Source organism: Dromiciops gliroides, chromosome 5 (genome assembly GCF_019393635.1).
Source record: "Dromiciops gliroides isolate mDroGli1 chromosome 5, mDroGli1.pri, whole genome shotgun sequence".
Lineage (NCBI taxonomy): Eukaryota > Metazoa > Chordata > Mammalia > Microbiotheria > Microbiotheriidae > Dromiciops > Dromiciops gliroides.
Window position 1 is genome coordinate 126,635,271 of NC_057865.1, and position 18,505 is coordinate 126,653,775.

General features: G+C 34.8%; 1 protein-coding gene across 2 annotated transcripts in view; it reads left to right on the top strand.

Moving 5' to 3' along the window:
* Positions 1-16,202, top strand: part of FAM3C (FAM3 metabolism regulating signaling molecule C) — a 60,543-nt gene extending 44,341 nt beyond the window's left edge. For both annotated transcript variants that reach the window (XM_043968611.1, XM_043968612.1), the window contains exons 6-10: positions 506-564; positions 3,656-3,706; positions 7,756-7,840; positions 13,171-13,297; positions 14,027-16,202. In XM_043968611.1, coding sequence (XP_043824546.1) covers positions 506-564; positions 3,656-3,706; positions 7,756-7,840; positions 13,171-13,297; positions 14,027-14,116 — 412 coding nt within the window. In that variant the 3' untranslated portion in view covers positions 14,117-16,202. The remainder of the gene's footprint in view (positions 1-505; positions 565-3,655; positions 3,707-7,755; positions 7,841-13,170; positions 13,298-14,026) is intronic.
* Positions 16,203-18,505: the final 2,303 nt, after the last annotated feature.

Below are 18,505 nucleotides of genomic sequence, written 5' to 3' on the forward strand. Positions count from 1 at the left end.
TCTCAGCCTTAGAGCATTTTCAAGATAATACTGGTGTTAGAAATAGGGCTTTTTAGTTGCAAGCAACTTGGGGTCACTGAAAATTTTGCTGCTTCCCAGATTCTATACAGCCTATTTTCCTTTTCAATTCTTGACCTAGATAGGCATAAATTTTATTTATGTATATCATACTTGCAATACATATTTACTATGAGGGGTTCCTTAGGAGAGATTTAATAATTTGATCACTCATCAGGAAGTGTCTTAATCTTTTTATACCTTTTTATAGCCCCAATCTTTTAATATATTGTTTATATTTAAGAAGTAATATTGAAGTTTTACAATAATCAATGCATTTATACAAAAGCAACTTTTTGACTAATCTTTCCTATGTTAAATTTTTACTGTTGAATATATTCTACACTTAAGTGCTATTCATTCTGTTTTTCCATTACTTCATTTTTAGACTTTGTATTTACTATGTGAAATAATTGCTTCTGAAATTTGTCATTTTTTCCCCCTTCAGTTTAATGAGTGGTGTAAAGAATAATGTTGGAAGAGGAATCAATGTTGCATTGGTAAATGGTATGTGTAATTTAGCTTTGTCCTGTATTCAGGGGATATAGGAATGGACACCTCAGAAGTAAGATATTAGAGAAAAGGTTAGAAATAAAGTGTTCTTTTAATTGAGACTAAAAAGAATATACATTCTCAGATTGGAATTGTTTCTCTTCTCAGAAATAACATTGTATTTTAGGCACATCACCTCATTAAGATACTTCCTGAATATCATTAAGGAGCAGACAATCAACCTTTAACCCTACCAGATCCCTAATGTATAGTCAATGAAAACATGTTATAAATTCGGGAGCTTAGAGCATCTGAGTATACTGAAGTGAAGAGGGATAATGTAATAACATAGGGTAGTTGTATGCTTGGAATTAAAAGAGAATGAAAATTTCATTATTTTTTTAGTCTTGACCAGGGAGAAAATTGTCTTGACTAGCTCATGCAAATCAGCTGACCTATTTAGACAGTATGTCTCTTTAGTGGAAAAGAGTTTGGTGGTTTTCTATATACCATACAACTTTCTGGTTTTAATGCACTAGCTCAGCACAAACTGACCAATCCATATTCAAATACCAAACAAATATTCACCGAACTCACTGTAAATTAATAAATGTAATTAATAAAATGGCATTTTGATTTATGAGTTGATCTCTTTTGAACTTTGTTAGCAGTTATTAAATTATTGAAGCTTTCATACCCTGGTGAATTGATAAAAAGCAGTTTCTGAACCTGAATTTGAACCTGAAAAGTGAGATTCATGGTAACCTTCACCAAGGTATAACCAATCATATGAGTTCAGTGATAAAATAAATGCTTTACCAGTTTTATCCATTTTTTAGTAATATATGTTGTAACTCTAAGATTATTAGAATGTGGAATTTAAAGCTGCTATACATCTTGGACAAATAAATTGTTTACATTTATATACCCTTTTGTAAATCATAAGATAAAATAGTTTTCACTTTGAGATTCTTAGATGAATACTTTTTTTTGCATGTGACCATTTAGGTGCTATCAAGACAAAAAAAATATTACATAAAGAGTACAAGTAAAGGTGTAAATGCCTCCCTTATTTTTATTTCACCTAAGACAATATAGGCTTAGTGAATGGAGGAAAGTAAAAAATATTGGCTATGTTTGAAGACTAATTAGGTGAGGTGAAAGAGAGGGTCTAGAAACCTAGTGGTAGAAAAGAAGGATGTAGAACTCTGCTACCATTAAAAAAATGTTTCTCTGATAAAGGTCTAAAAGGAAACAAACATTAAATCAAACATTTATTAAATGCTTACTATGTGCTGGCACTTTGCTAAGTATTAAGGATACAAATAAAAGCACTCATAAAGACTATCCCCGGCCTCAAGGAGCTTACATTCTAATGGGAGAAATGTACAAAAGAGAACTAAATAAAGGGCAGGGGAACAAAAGGATGGCCTCTCATGCAGGGACATAGTTTTGAAGTCCAGAAAGTTGGGAACCAGAGCCAGGAGGAAGTTGAACATCATAGGTTTGCCTGAGCAATCTACAAGATGGAGGCTTCAGGAGAAACTCACCAATGAGACAAGAGGGCGGGCCTTGGGGAGGAATGTTATGGAATAAGGAGGCCTCTAGTAAGATAATCTGTTGTAGGGCAAGGAGGCCCCCGGTGCTGAGGAAAGTTCCAGGATGGGCCAATAGTAGAGAAGTCAGGGATGAGGTTGGGAACAGAATGTACCCTAGTGTCAAGATATGTAGAGGACAGGGGGCAGCTAGGTGGCACAATGGATAAAGCACTGGCCCTGGATTCAGGAGGATCTGAGTTCAAATCCAGCTTCAGACACTTGACACTTACCAGCTGTTGTGACCCTGGGCCAGTCACTTAACCCTCATTGCCCTGGAAAAAAAAAAAAACAACAAGATATATAGAGGACCCATTCAGCTACAGAAGAACAGTAGATAAATGGTCAAAGGATATGAACAGATAGTTCTCAAAAGAAGATAAGCAGCATGTAAAAAAAAGTTCCAGATTACTAATGATAAAATGATAATGATTAAAACATTAAACAACTCTGAGGTTCTACCTTCTACCATTTAGATTATCAAAGATACCCAAAAAGGGAAAATGAACATTGTTGGAGCTATCAGAGGGCAGCTTACCCTATTGGACTGTTGATGAAGCTGTTGAGTTACTTCATTCATTTTGGAAAGCAATTTGGAACTATGCCCTAAAAGTCACTTAATGGTATACTCTTTGGCTAAACTATACAACTATTAGGATTATACCTCAAAGAGATCAAAGAAAATTACAATATCATAGAATTCAACTTTAAAGGACTTAAGAACTCTTATCAGTGCAGTAATCTACTATTAGACAGGTAGGTGGCAAAGTAGATAGAGCTCTAGCCCTCAGACACTTACTAGCTGTGTGACCCTGGACGAGTCACTTAACCCTGTTTGCCCAACTTCCTCATCTGTAAAACAAGCAGAAGCAAATGGCAAACCATTCCAGTATCTTTGTCAAGATAACCCCTGATGAGATCACAAAGAGTCAGACATGATTAAAACAACTCAACAACCACCACCAATGAGGAAGCTTTCATTCTACTTCTTAACAGAGTTTGATGTTCTAGCATTGCAGAGTGAGAGATATATTTTCAGACCTGTCTAATGTGTGGATTTATTTTGTTCAACTATGCTAACTTGGCAGGGAAAATAGGGTTTTTTTTTGGGGGGGAGTATTGATAATGATGTTTTTTGAAAAGCAACATTATTTTTCTCTTCTGTATAGAGGAGCTCATATTTGTTGGAGTTTGGCAGCATATATATAAATAAAATAGTGAAGGACAAAAAGCAGATTGTCCTGGTGGTTAGCACTATATTAGGGAACATCAGGAATCTTTAGTAACCTAGGAGGAAAGAAGATGAAAACGTTAGAGAGTAATGGAATTCCTATTCTCATCTGACCTTTTGGATATTATGACCCTTATGTTACAGATTTTAATTAGATTACTAGGACCCAGAGTTTTAAATTTTGTTACTTTTAGCTTATTATTTTTAAAATACTTTCATATCTATAATTTATAACTCAATTGTTATATATTTTGATCTGAAATATTTTATCTCTTTATAGGAAAAACAGGAGAAGCATTACGCACTGAATTTTTTGATATGTGGGGAGGAGGTAAGCAGAAATGTTCTCTTAAATGACTCACTCCAGTATCTAGTTTTGACTTCCTGATAATGTCTTAGAATGAATGAACAAATAAGCAATTTATTAAGCATCACTTTGTGTAAAGCATTGTACTAAGTACTAGGGATACAAATAGAAATATGACTGGCACTGCTCTTCAGGAGCTTATATTCTAATTGGAAGGAATGTAAACAGGTAAAGACCATTTCAGCTTCAAGTCAGAGGGAAGGGTCCTTAAGGACAAATGGTAAAGCATCTTCCTCAGTCACATTTCTGTTGTTAGAACTGTGCCTGTTTCTGATGTTGACTCATTTTACTGTGCCAGAGACTTCAGTAAGAACATTTGGGGGGGCTTCAGAGCTGTGACTGCTGAGAAATCAGGGGCTTCAGTAGCCAGACTATATCTCTAACAGCAGTTGCTTTCCGGGATGATGGCTATGGGTGTCAAGCTGGAAGCAGAGTGGGTAGCTTGGGGTACTGTTCTATTGCTGGGACTCTTAGGTTTACATATCCACTAGGAACTTTTAATTCTTCCGGAAAATCCAAACAAACGGGCAAGTAAAATAGAGGACACTTTGAGGAGGGCAAGAGAACTAACCAACTAGGAAGATAAGAAAAAGTATTACAAAGAAATTGGTCCCTGAACTGAGCCTTGAAGGACAATAAAGATTCTATGAGTTGGAGGGGAGAGGCAAGAGCATGGTTGGGGAGGACACAGATGGTCAGCTTGTATAGAGGTGGGAGATGGCATTCCAAGCTCAGGAAACAGTAAATAAAACAGTTTGGCTGTTATTAGATTACATAGAAGAGCCTAGTGTCAAATCTAAAAAAAAGAAGGTACAGCTAATTTGTTCGGCATTTTAGATGCTAAACCAAGCAGTTGTATTTTATAGTAAAGGCAATAGGGAGCAACTGAAGATTCTTAAGCAGGGAAGTGATATGGTCAGACTTGAGCTCTGGGAAGAGTCTACTGGTGGTTATCAGGTAGATGGATTGGAGAAGAAAGAAATTAGAAAAAGAGTACCAGAATATGGTTGATAGATTGGTGAAGATGATATGGAAGCAAAGACTGTGGCCCATGAATCAACAATACTCGACAGCTGATTAGAACAGAGGGGATGGAGAGATATGAGTAGGTCTCTTTAATAATTAGATATAACTATTCACATATACCCACACACACATACATACATACATATATATATATATGAGAGAGGCAATGTTGCATGGTGGCTAGAAAACCAACCTTGGGAGTCAGGTGGGACACTGGAATTCAGGTCTCACCTAACATTGGCTTTGTGACCTCTGGACAAGTCCTTTAATTTCTTAGTTCTGTAGACTGCTCTTGAGTTGGCAGATCAGGTGCAGATCTAAGCTCTGTACCAGTTTCCTCACCAGTAATTCCCTTTACCAAGTCCTGTGGCTTTCTCCTCCAACCCCTATATAAAAATAGATATAGGTATCACTTGAATGAGGCTTACAAAATGCTTTCCATGCATTTTCTCATTTTGCCTTCACAACAGCCTTGTGAAGTAGGTACAAAGCAACTTGATTTTTTTTTTTTAGTCTTAGTGATATTATTTTTTTTTGTTGTTTTTTAACCCAGATCTCTGATGTCATTGGAATAGGGAGCTCCTGGCAAGGGAATTCTCTATACTAATGCAAGAACAACTTTTCTGTCTCTTAATAGTCTTAGAGAGTTGCCTGGGATACTGAGGGGGTTGCCCAGGGTCACACAACCAGAATGTAGCAGAGGTGGGGCAGGAATGGGCTACTTGAATTTTGGTTAAGAATTTTCATATCTTACAGCTTTTAATAATAGTTTACTTTACCTTAAACTTAATAAGATATCATGAATTATTTATTTGGCTAATTTGATGGGTAAAATATGAAATAACAAGGAAACAAAGGTTCAAGCTTCTGAGCATATCGATTTCCTAAGCAATGATTGCTAGTTGCATACCAAACTGGAACCAGACCTCCTCAGCTTGACACTGGACCCCAAATACAATGGGAGACAGATTTTTATGCGTTAAAACAATGAATAGATGTAAACCAGGATTCAAGACTAGGTCATCTGATTTCTAATTGGAGGAAAGATTCGGGCCTTTCTGAGTTGGGAGGGGTGGGGATAGGGGAGTTTTAAGGGGAAGGAGAGGGAGAGGGAGCAGGTTAACTTTTCTGGATGTGAAACAGGCTGCCACACAATTGCCATGATTAGTAATCAGGTAGAATTTATAGGAAAATGAATCAGTTTTACAAGATGGAATCAGTTTGGTTCCCACAATTCCCACAGTTTTCCCACTAATAACATTAGGAAAACTTTTCATAGATACAAAAGCTTTATATGGATAAGAGACTCCTAACATCAATTCCTTAAGCCAATGGCATACATGATTGGGAACTCCAGAGCTTATTATATGTTAATACTTTTGTATTTTTAGAGTTAGTGACATATAACATGTAACTAATGATCCTGGTATTGTCTATACTTTTGTTTTTAAACTGGACCTATGAGATCATCATCAGCTCCCCACGAGGAACTTCTTCAAACAGTGCGGGTTAGCACCTTGGCTAGGAGAAAGGTTAAGTGATTTGCTCAAGGTCACAAAGTTGATTTGAGGCAGAAGCAGGACCTACTCTTAGTTCTACATGACTCTGTAAGCTAGCTCCATTTATCTACTATACCATGTTCTTTGTCCAGGAAGTGATATGATTATCCTTGTGTTTTATTGAGGAAGATTATATTGACTTGCCTTCCCATACCAAAGCTAGATTAAATTACTGCTTTTTAAAACACATTGTAATTTAGGAGGAGTTGTAGTATACTACAATCTTTTTTTTTTTTTTTTTAGTGAGGCAATTGGGGTTAAGTGACTTGTCCAAGGTCACACAGCTAGTAAGTGTTAAGTGTCTGAGGCCGGATTTGAACTCAGGTACTCCTGACTCCAGGGCCGGTGCTTTAACCCCTGTGCCATCTAGCTGCCCTACAATCTTTTTAAGATGAAATTATTGGTTACTTTATTTTTATGTGGTCTGTGAATAATAAATGCAGCAATTATAAAGTTTACTCCATTGGAGCCGACTTGATGAGGCCTAGTGGTTCTAGCATTAGAACCTGTTCTGAAGTTGCTGATAGGAGAAAAGAATACTTGTCATTGTAAAATTTATGATATGTAACTGTTTAGGCATTTCATCTCTTCCTGGTTTCCTGGAAATAATTGGTGCCACCAGTCTGTAGCTGACTCAAGTAGTCCACTCTTTTTTTTTTTTTTTTTTTGGTGAGGCAACTGAGGTTAAGTGACTTGCCCAGGGTCACACAACTAGAAAGTGTTAAGTGTCTGAGGCCAGATTTGAACTCTAGTCCTTCTGATTCCAGGGCTGGTGCTCTATCCACTGCGCCACCTAGCTGCCCCCACTCTTGAATTTAAAATGCCTCTTGTTCATAATTTCCTCAGCTCTGAGGACCCATGGAAATATTGTGTGTTCAAAGACTACTGTATCTAATAAATTTGGGAGCCCCCACTTTTTCTTGCCCTTCTCTGAGGCCCTCAAACCAGTATTTGCCCTCTAAAACCTTTTTTGACCTTGAGTGGATTCCCCTCTCAATTGGAACAGGATTAAGCCTGAATTAAGTGCCTTAGGTCTTCCATGTTTTAATACTACTACCTTTAATTAAGAAACCTTTAAACAACTATTTTTATGTTATCACACAGAATACAAAGACATAAGAGGAAGCCCCTACCCTCAAAGGGCTTTATAAAACATCTCTAATCTACTTTGCTGGCGGACAACTCCCACTAGGGCATTGTATGACCTAGATGTATATTCAGTTAATTGTTACTACAATGTATGTGTAGGTCACTTTGGAAGAATTATTAGTCTACCTAGTTATTATTTAAACTATTTACAGGAGGATACTAATATTAGTGATTTCTCTATTATGATCACACACTAATAGGAAGTGCCAAGAAATACTTTTGCTTTTGCAGGTTTATTTTTTCAGTCATTAAAAATGTAATTATTTTTGTTCTCTTTAGATGTGGCACCATTTATTGAATTCCTTAAGTCTATTCAAGATGGAACCATAGTTTTAATGGGAACATATGATGATGGAGCAACCAAGTATGTATGGATTTTTTTAACATTAAGATCTTTAAAAAATAGATGTTCAGGGGCAGCTAGATGGCGCAGTGGTTAAAGCACCGGCCCTGGATTCAGGAGTACCTGAGTTCAAATCCGGCCTCAGACACTTAACACTTACTAGCTGTGTGACCCTGGGCAAGTCACTTAACCCCCATTGCCCCGCAAAAAAAAAATAGATGTTCAAAATTGTTTTTTACATGTAATTGGAGAAAAATAAAATGCTAAATAAAAACAGAAAAAGAGGGGAAAAGATTTTAATAAATGAATATTATATATGTATCAAAGCATTCTACTACAAAGTATTTTTATAGTAGGGTACATTTTTATTTTGTTAATTCAAGAGCTTTAAATATAAGGGTGGGAGTGATTATCAGAAAGAAAATTCATGCCAGTTATTGATCAGAGATAATATATATAATAATACAAACACACAAGACATGCATATATATTTAATATACATATGTACACAAATGCAGAGAGAGAAAATGTTTTACTCTTTTAGGAGAAAATTTTTTCAATCTTAATTATAATCAGTGTATACTTGATAGGCATACTGGTTACTGGGCTTTTTCTACCTTGCCCCAAAATAGCTATTGCTGAATATCAGTGTTTCGTCTATCCTTCTGTTAATATACTTAGAATCCACGTGTAGGAGGAAGGAGTGGAATGTTAATGGCTCATTAAACTAAGACAGTCCTTAAACACAAAGTCTCTCAACCCTTGAAAGGATTAGCAGAGAGTTCAGCTTACATGGCAGAAGTATAGGTCAGTCATTCAATCAGTAACATTTATTAAACACCCACTATGTGCTAGATATTGGGCTCATCACTGGATCAAAACTTAAGTTTTTATGAGAAAAATTCTGGCCAACCTATATAGTATTGGGTTATATCCCATAGTTTATGGTTTTAAAATTTTTACTTCTTTAGTTTTAAACATTTTATTTAGTTGATACTAAAGTATAGAATGTTTTAATTTTCTGAATATAAAACAATGAGATGAGGCTTAAAAATATTTTCCTAAAGAAGTCAAATTCAGAATGGGTTTAGTGTTAGTCATGTTTATTAGAATATTACTAACTTCTTTTATGTTTTCAGCATATTCACTATTTTAATGTATTCATTAGGAATGTCTGAAAATATAAAAGGTACATTTTGACCACAGGACTATTAATTTCCTTCTCCCCCTAAGTTAGTATGTAGTGGGTAAAAAGAACTTTAAATTGATGAGCCTGTTTACTTTGATGAAAGGACACAGTGGGGTCATTGGTTTCTGACTTTTCCTTAGAGATAAGTGGAGTCTGTAGTACTTTGTAGTGGCAGGTGTGTAATTGAGGAACCTTTGAAATAACTCATCAATTACCCACCAACTTTTGGATAAGCTTTACTCATATCTACTAACAAACCGGCTACTTTCTTCAGCAAATTGAAGAAAATTCCTCAGTTTGAGATCCTTTTTCCTTATGCAAGTATGTTTGTAGGAGGCTTGAATTTGAGCACAGCTAGAGTTGATGAGTTAATGTGCCACATGGACCCTGTGGTCTGTGCTATGGCTATATGGGGAGACATGTACATATGTAGTTACTTACAAGATAGATAAAAGATGATAGGGAGAGATGGAAAGAAAGTACAAACAGCTCAGCTAGTGTGATAAGCAAAGACTTTGTGTAGGAGGTTATATTTAAACTGAGCCTTGAAAGAAACTATTAAGAGGCAGTGATGAAGAGGGAGTTCATTCCAGGAGTGGAAAACAGCCAGTGCAAAGATGTGTAGATGGAGTATCATGGATGAATAACAGCAATGAGGGCATTTTGGCTAGACTGTAGTGTGTGTGTGAAAGGGAATGATGTATAAAGAAGTTTGAAAGATAGGAAGGGTCCAGTTTGTGAAGGGCTTTAGAAGCAAAACAGAAATATTATATGTAATCATAGAGGTGATAGGGGAGCTACTGTGGTCTGAGTTATAGGAATGGCATTTGAGCTGTGCTTTAGGAAAATCACTTTGGCAGCTGGGTGGAGGATGAATTGGAAAATGAAGACTTGAGGCAGGGAGACCAATTAGGCTATTCCAGTAGTCTTAAATTAGATGTAGTGAGGCTCTGAGCTAAGGAGGAAAAATGGTTGGATGCAAGGTAAGTTGAGTTGGAGAGACAAAAAGATTTGGTAATAGATCGAATATGTGGAGTTGTTCACCAAGGTTAATGAACTTAGAGACTTGAAGATATGTTTTGTTGTGCAGGGCAGTGAGGGTTAAGTGACTTGCCCAGGGTCACACAGCTAGTGTCAAGTGTTTTAGGTCAAATTTGAACTCAGGTCCTCCTGAATCCAGAGCCAAAGCTTTATCTACTGCACCACCTAGCTGCCTGACTTGAAGATATGTTGGCAAAAATAAGGAAGTTTGGAAGATTGATGGATTTGGAGAAAATAATAAGTTGTCTTTTAGTCATGTTGAATTTTGTGATTCCTATTGGAATCCAGTTTTAAATTATAAGGATAATGATCTAGCAAATGAGACAGAAGGAAGCAGTCAAACAGGAAACAAAATCAAGAGGATAGTGTTATGAAAACCAAGAAATTTAAAATAATTTTTAAATTAACAAAAATATTTTCTCTCCACTCTTAATTCACATCAAATTACTGGAAAAGAAAAACAAAATTCTTGGTACAAATACACACATAGTCAGGAAAAATTCCTTTGTTTCCCAGCTCTAAAAACTGTCATTCTGTACAGAGTCATGGCCCTCTGTAATCATGGCTGGTCACTGCATTGATTAGCATTCTTAAATCTTTCAGAGTTGTCTGTCTTAAAATGTTCTCCTGGTTCTACTCACTTCTACTCTGCATCAGTTCATACAAGTCTTACCAGTTGTCTCTGAAACTATCTCTTTCATCATTTCTTATGACACAGTAGTATTTTGTTATGTTAATATATCATTATTTGTTCAGCCATTCCCCTGGTGATGGACACTCCCTTAATTTCCACTTCTTTGCTTCTATAAAAATTGCTGCTATAAGTGTTTTTATACACACCTATCCTTTTCTTTCTTCAGTCTCTTTGGACCTAGTAGTGATGTCTCTGGGTCAAAGATATGTAAGAAGTTTGTTTTTAATTCCTGATTTCTTTCCAGAATGGCTAGACCAATTTACAGCTTCACATTTTACTTTTAATAATCAGACATATAAGAAACAGTGGAGAAAGCAAAGAACATGGTAAAATATTCATTTAAAATTTTAAATTTCAGATTGTTTCTGAACCTCTTAGTGGAATAAACAGCTAGGCTAAACTTATTCTCTCAAAGTAATATTTTAAAATATATAAATTGAAAGGACAGAAACCAAAGACACTACTGTGATTCAGGTATTTCTTAGTTAAACTTATCTAGACTATCCCCATAATGCAAAGACATATACACATATACATATGTGTGTATACATATGTGTATGCATATATGTTATGTGAATAAAGCCAAAATTTGTATAAATTTTTGCTTTGTATCTCTAATAGAACCTAAATGTATAAAGTAACTTCAAAAATTTTATTTATGTTTTACTTGAAGGCTTCATGTAGGTATCTTTTATATGGAAATCTTTCAACTTTTTAGGTATATCGTTTACTTTGTGGAATTAACGTGCTATCTTTTTTTTTTTGGTGAGGCAATTGGGGTTAAGTGACTTGCCCAAGGTCACACAGCTAGTAAGTGTCAAATGTCTGAGGCTGGATTTGAACTCAGGTCCTCCTCAATCCAGGGTCAGTGCTTTATCCACCGCACCACCTAGCTGCCCCCTATGTGCTATCATTTTATAGCATGAGAACAACAAGCTCAATCCTTTGCAGGCTATTTCTTTTCTCCTTAAGTACTGTCGTGGCCCAGGAAGTTGGAACTAGAAAGGTTGGAGTTAACTCCCCACATTCCCACAACTTCACTTGGGGATATTTGTGAATAAAGACGCTATTGAGCAGACCTGAGACAGTTTGGGCTAACTTTGCTCCCAGTTGAATTGATAAAAAATAATATGTACATGATAATATAAAAATAATATTACATTTTAAAATATGTTCTCCCTTTGGACATAGTTAACAGAATATAGATTAACATCTTAAATAGGCTTATATGAAGATATTAATATTAAAATAACTGAGCATAAATTCAAACTCATACTAGCATAAAAATGTAAAAGGCTGATAGACAAAAACAAGAATGAAATACAAATACCTGTAAGAATGATTTACTAATGATTTTCAGCACTTAATTATTGTTTCCAGAGACAGCATGAAATAATGAATCGAGTACTGACTTGAAATCAGGAAAACTTGGGTTCACAACTTACCTCTTAATTCATTAGTGTCTCACACAGCTATCTTAACTACAAGTTAAAGAAAATTGTTGCTGTGCATTGGTAAGAGTTTCCTATACCATGACATCAAAGGTTTAAATAAAAAAATAATACTCATTGCCTGATGTAGTTGTTGCCTTGTCACATCCTCAGTCTTTCATTAATCAGAAACTCTTTGGATGGTACAAGTGGGTCATTTGGAACTTCAGGAAAATATGATGTCAAAAGCCTTTAGGACTGGCTTCTATTTAGACCTTGTCTTTTTTCCTACCTAATCAGTACTTTCCCCTGTATTCAGCTTTTTAGTTGCTCTAATTTCTCCTGTCAAGAAGCCACTGTATTATTTACTAACTACGTTAAAAATTCATAGCAGTGTCTTAGGGAAAGCAAAGGTATTTTGTGAAGTTTCTGTAAAAGTGGATGAAAATTAGAAAAATCTCAACCTGTTTTTTGTCTAATAGTTTGGCATAGTGTTTAACTTTTATATGAATATATTTTTCAGCAGAGTATTTCTTCATGCAAGTATTAGTTGTTTGAGAATTTTTATGTGACTGTCTGTTGACTTAGGTATTGTTTTAATTTATGTTGTATATACTTAAATAGTTTTGAGTTGAAAGTAATTGGGGGTTTTTTTGTTGTTGTTTTTTCGGGGCAGTAAGGGTTAAGTGACTTGCCCAGGGTCACACAGGTAGTAATGAAGCTAGTTTTAATTAAGCTAATAAGTGTCAGAAGTTGAATTTGAGCTCAGGTCCTTCTGATTCTAGAGCCAGTGTTCTATCCACTGAACCACCTAGCTGACCCATCTACCATTATGACTATGTAAAAATGCTGACAATATTTTAGGATTCAACAAAATTTAATTTTGTTTTCTTCATTGTTCTATTCTTTCAGTCTTCCTGGAGGAAGTAGTGTTCTTATATTTAATGCATTTTGTACAAGGTATTTTCATATTATGTTCATTTATTCCCTCTCAAAGACTCACTAATGAGGCAAGATTACTGATTGCTGCCTTGGGAAGTACAGCTATCGTTAACCTTGATTTTAGAGACAACTGGGTCTTTTGTGGTGGAAAAGGTATCAAGACAAAAAGCCCCTTTGAACAGGTAAGTGTTGACTTTTTTATATAGTATTTTGGCAAATAAATTCAAAATGCCTGGCATTTGACAAAATAATTAATCTTATCCCAGTTACTCTAAATCTCAGGTAAATAGGTAGACATCAAATGTGGCCATTTACCCTCTATGAGCACTATTCTTATTAATTCATTTTTTGAAAGTACCATAGTGTACTCTAGCTTCTAAAGTCTGTCAGATTTTTAAAGCCCCCAAACTTTTTCATATGCTTTCAGTGCACTAGAAGTATAGGTATAAATATTGGTAATTTAGGACTACTTTTCTCATCTTGATCTTTGGGGTGGTGAGTAGTTAACATTACAAATACTGGAACGTTTAATCTGGGAAATAGTTATAATTTTGCATGTTTTATATTACATTCACATTTATTTATTCAAATTTGAGAATTTAGTTTTAGAGCTACTTGAACTTGATTTTAAGTTACAGCAAAAATATATAATGTGTTTATTAACTCAGTCAATAAATATTATGTACATACTATGTACATAGCACACTTCTGTGTGCTATTCAGTAATGGAGTCCTTGCTATTAACACTAAGTGGAATTAATAAATATAATTTGTTTGGTCATGCCCTCTTAACTATAATAAACATATTAGTATCTGTGCCAAAGACAAATCAAGCTTGTAAATCAACTTGATGGGTTTTATTACAATGATGGGTTTGTGGTTGTATTTTTTGTTTTGTTTTGTTTTTGTAGCACATAAAGAACAACAAGGAAACAAACAAATATGAAGGATGGCCAGAAGTTGTAGAAATGGAAGGATGTATCCCCCAAAAGCAAGACTGAACAATATGAAGAATGTTAGACAAAATTATCTTTACGCTATTGATGGGAGTGCTATGAAGGAGATATTACTCTGTAAATATTTTGAGAGTATACGTCCATCTTGTCAGTTATGCATGAGTGTCAACTCTTCCAAAATCAGGATTATTTATTGCTAACCTCAAGAGTAAACTTTGTAAATAGGTCCACCATACTGAACCTTTTCTAAGCTATCGTCTCTCTAAAAGCACAGTATTTAGATTGCATTATGATAAACAACATCTTTAAGATGTAGAAATGTCTTTTTTAAGCACACATTGTGAACATACTGTTTTATAGATACAGTTGCGATAAGAATGTATCCATTGTGAAAAATAAAGAGTCTTGTTGGGGTGGGGGGGGAGCTAAAACTTTTTTTTTTTAATATACTGCCCTTTTGAAGGCAGTAATCAGTCTTTAATAAAGAAGTATTTGACTAGTTGTATATATTCTGGAATTTTGCTTTGCAGTCTAATACCCCAAACCCCTCCTACTCTACCTCACTTCCTTCCCTACCTTATTTCCGCACTTCCCATGGAGACTTCTGGACAATAAAGTTTAGAAATATAGAATTAAAATATTTGATTTAGGAATTCAGATCAGATCTGCAGAAAAGCACAACAAATCCTTTTTGTATAAAACAGTGATAAAATAAATGTATAAATGTATATGATTTGAAATGCAGCTTCAAATAATTTGTATTTATGATGCAAATAAGTTAACTTTGTAGTAGTCATTTGAAGAATGACCTGATACGGTTTAGCAGTGTGGTCATAGAAATAAACAGATTTTTAAAATGATTATTTTTGTATGTATTTCTCTGACCATCATTCATTCTTATTTAATGAAATTCTGCAATTTTTAACCAGTATTCTGAATGCTCATATTTGTGAAAATGAAATGCCTTCCTTAATTTGTCGATTTTTAAATTTCTTCTAGCAAAATGATCAGTGAGAAGAATAGTGGGTGGGTTGAGAGCTTTCAAAAAAACACATGCCAGGGAAGGTTCTGTGCATTCAATCATTTATGCAACTCTACAATCAGCAATACTTTGCCTATGACTATTAAGACATTTGAGAGGAGTAATACATTTTCAGGATTTTAAGTGGATAGCTCTAAATACCCAATAATGCTCTAGTTAGTCTTTTCCGAAATATTTAATTTAGGAAAAATCAAGATAATTTTAGATTCAGTTTTATTATAAAAGAAATCTGAGGGTTTTAAAAAAAATTTTGCTTTATACTTCAAAATCTTGCTCAAAAACAGCAATAAATCAAGATGGAAATTGTAAATGTTTATTGAAAGTTAAATAGTTTGTTTTACCTAAGCTGAATGTAAAGCAAGAAAAAATGCACCATATGCTTTTGCACATTAAAAAAATTGAAGTTTTAGACAGTTAAGCAAAATCACATTCTGCAAATAGATGGACAGATAGACGACATCAATTTCCTCAGTTCTGTAAATTGAAAGGACAGCGGCTAATTTTATAGCATCAGGGATTGTAAAATATCAAATTTCTTTCAGATAATGATTATTAAATAATCTTGGTTTTCCACTATGAACATTTGTTGTAATGTCTGATAAACTTGTTAGAATTGCAAATGTAATATTTTCCAGATATTTATTAGCTATTTATCTTGCAAGTTTTAAATCATACCTGTGTATCCTTTAGTTTTTTTGCCTTAGCATTGTATATAAAATTTAGAAATCCAGATAATAATGTGATGTCACTTTTGATGTAAAGACTATGAAATAGCTTTGAAAAGATGAAGTTTCAAAAGAAAAAGATAAGGAGTTAGTCTGTAACGTTCCCGAGGGGTGTGTTCCTGAAGAGAGAGAGACAGAAAGGGGGGGCAGAGGGAGGAAGAGAATAATGAATATGAATATACTCTATGTGATTTATGCCAACTCTGAACTTTGGAAGCAATAACTTTACCCACTACTTTCATTCTCAGGTTTGGATTTTTTTTTTAAATCATCTCATTGTAAGTGAAGTTATGTTCATTTAATTTTAATGCAGTTTGAATTTTCTTTATTAAAATCACAAGTAAAATGTCTTTGGTATCTTAAATGGTGTTTAATGTTTTATGAATATTTATTTTTTACTTGCAATTAAGCTATGCCACCATATTATGCTAATTATTAGCAAAAGACAAAGGCAAAATAAAGGACTATTGAGAAATTTAAAAATTATTACTGAACTAGAGCCTTTGACCTTTAAATTCTTTTTTTTTTTTTTTTAGTGAGGCAATTGGAATTAAGTGACTTGCCCAGGGTCACACAGCTAGTAAGTGTTAAGTGTCTGAGGCCGAATTTGAACTCAGGTACTCCTGACTCCAGGGCCGGTGCTCTATCTACTGCACCACCTAGCTGCCCCTGACCTTTAAATTCTTAACTCAATATTTAGTTAAGTGAATCATCTTTTCTTTCTAACCATTTTCATCCTAGTGATCTATCCATTCATAAGGAATCATATATTAAATTTGTGCCAGATGTAATTTACTGATAACTTACACTTTAAGAATTTACAACACTTGACTGAAAAAGTTGAAACTGAAAATATACAGTAAATAGCATTATGCAATTTACCACAGTTTTAAAAGATGAAATTTCCTTTGAATATGGTAGTGAAGAATTTCAGCCTCAAGAGAGTGTTAATGGTCATGGAGGATAGAGAAAATATGTTCTATGGGGCAAAAATTTGTGACCTCATTTTTTCACATTTAAATTTTGTTCAAGAATATATGTGTATAGGGGCAGCTAGGTGGTGCAGTGGATAGAGCTCTGGCCCTGAAGTCAGGAGGACCTGAGTTCAAATCCGGCCTCAGACACTTAACACTTACTAGCTGTGTGACCCTGGGCAAGTCACTTAACTCCAATTGCCTCACCAAAAAAAAAGAAAAAGAAAGAAAGAAAAGAATATATATGTGTGTGTATGTGTGTGTGTGTGTGTGTATATATATATATGTATATATGCACATATATGTGTATGTATGTATATATATGCATATATATATATGTATACATACACATATACCAGTTTTAACAAAAGACAAATGCGAAATGACTCAACTTTTTTGAAAGTGTGAATTGCAAATCTTTCTGTCCATATGGTTTGTTGTTTGTCACACCAGTACTTGGACAAGAGTTGCTTTGTTAATCCATTGTGGAAAAATTCCACTTCGTCAGAGATGTAGGGGTGGAAAGAATCTCAGACTAACCCCCCTCATTTTGCAGATGAAGATAAGCCCCAGGAAGGTAAGGTAAGTGGTTTGCCTGTAGTCTAACAGGTAGTGTCATAAGTAAGATTTGAACCCAGGTTCACTGATGCTACAATCAGTACTTTTTCCACTGCAGTATAGATAAACCTAATTCCCTCTAACCATGAAATCTGGGATATGTAAATTTGAGAATAAAATTTTGAAAATTGAGGCCTATACTCTGAAATCTACCATCGATATTTAAGAATATTTCTATCTGAAATACCATTTTCAAGCAGATGGAGTTAATTTAGTAATAATATATTGTTGAAGTTGTAATAGAAATTAAATTTGTATTTCAACTTATAAAAGTTATTTCCCCTTATGTCCACCTTCTCTCTCCCCCCCAAAAAAGTCTTGGCTGTGAATATTTTTACCTTTTTATGTGTTTTCCTTATCTTTCCTATGGAAATGTTATTTTTCTGTTTTCCTCTCTTCCCCCAAAGTGGAATAAATGCTGAGTTGGTACTGATAAGTAAAATTAAGAGGATGAAAGATGTTAGTGGTGATCAGGTAAAATTAATAGCATTGTTTCCTGTTACCTAAAAGAGGATGGGGTGTTTGTGTTGTTTAATGCCTTAGTAACGGAATTGTATCTCTCAGCTATGTGTTTAGTTTTTCATTCCACTGGAAAAGAGAAAAATCAGATTCTTTTTGTTTAACATCAGAAATAATTACTCTCCTCTCCCTCAAATCTGTCTCTTGACTTTGGTCTGAAAGAAATGGAAAAATTATTTCAAACATACCTACATTGAATCTAAGCTAACATTTTGGTGCAAAATCCATGATTACTGACTACTTAACATAGCACCAGAGCTAGGCCACGCAGCAGAGAGGACTGAGATTAAAATCAGGAAGACTCATCTTCATGAGTTCATATCTGGCCTCAGATACTTACTAGCTGTGTGTCCCCTAGCAAGTCACTTAACTCTATTTGCCTGTTTCCTCATCTATAAAATAACCTTGGAGAAGAAAATGGTAAACCATTCCAGTATCTTTGTCAAGCAAACCCCAAATGGGGTCACCAAGAGTCACACAACTGAACAACAACATACCACCCACCATTTTTTTGTATAAGATTGCCAATTTTTCCCTCTCCAGACTAGTGAGAACA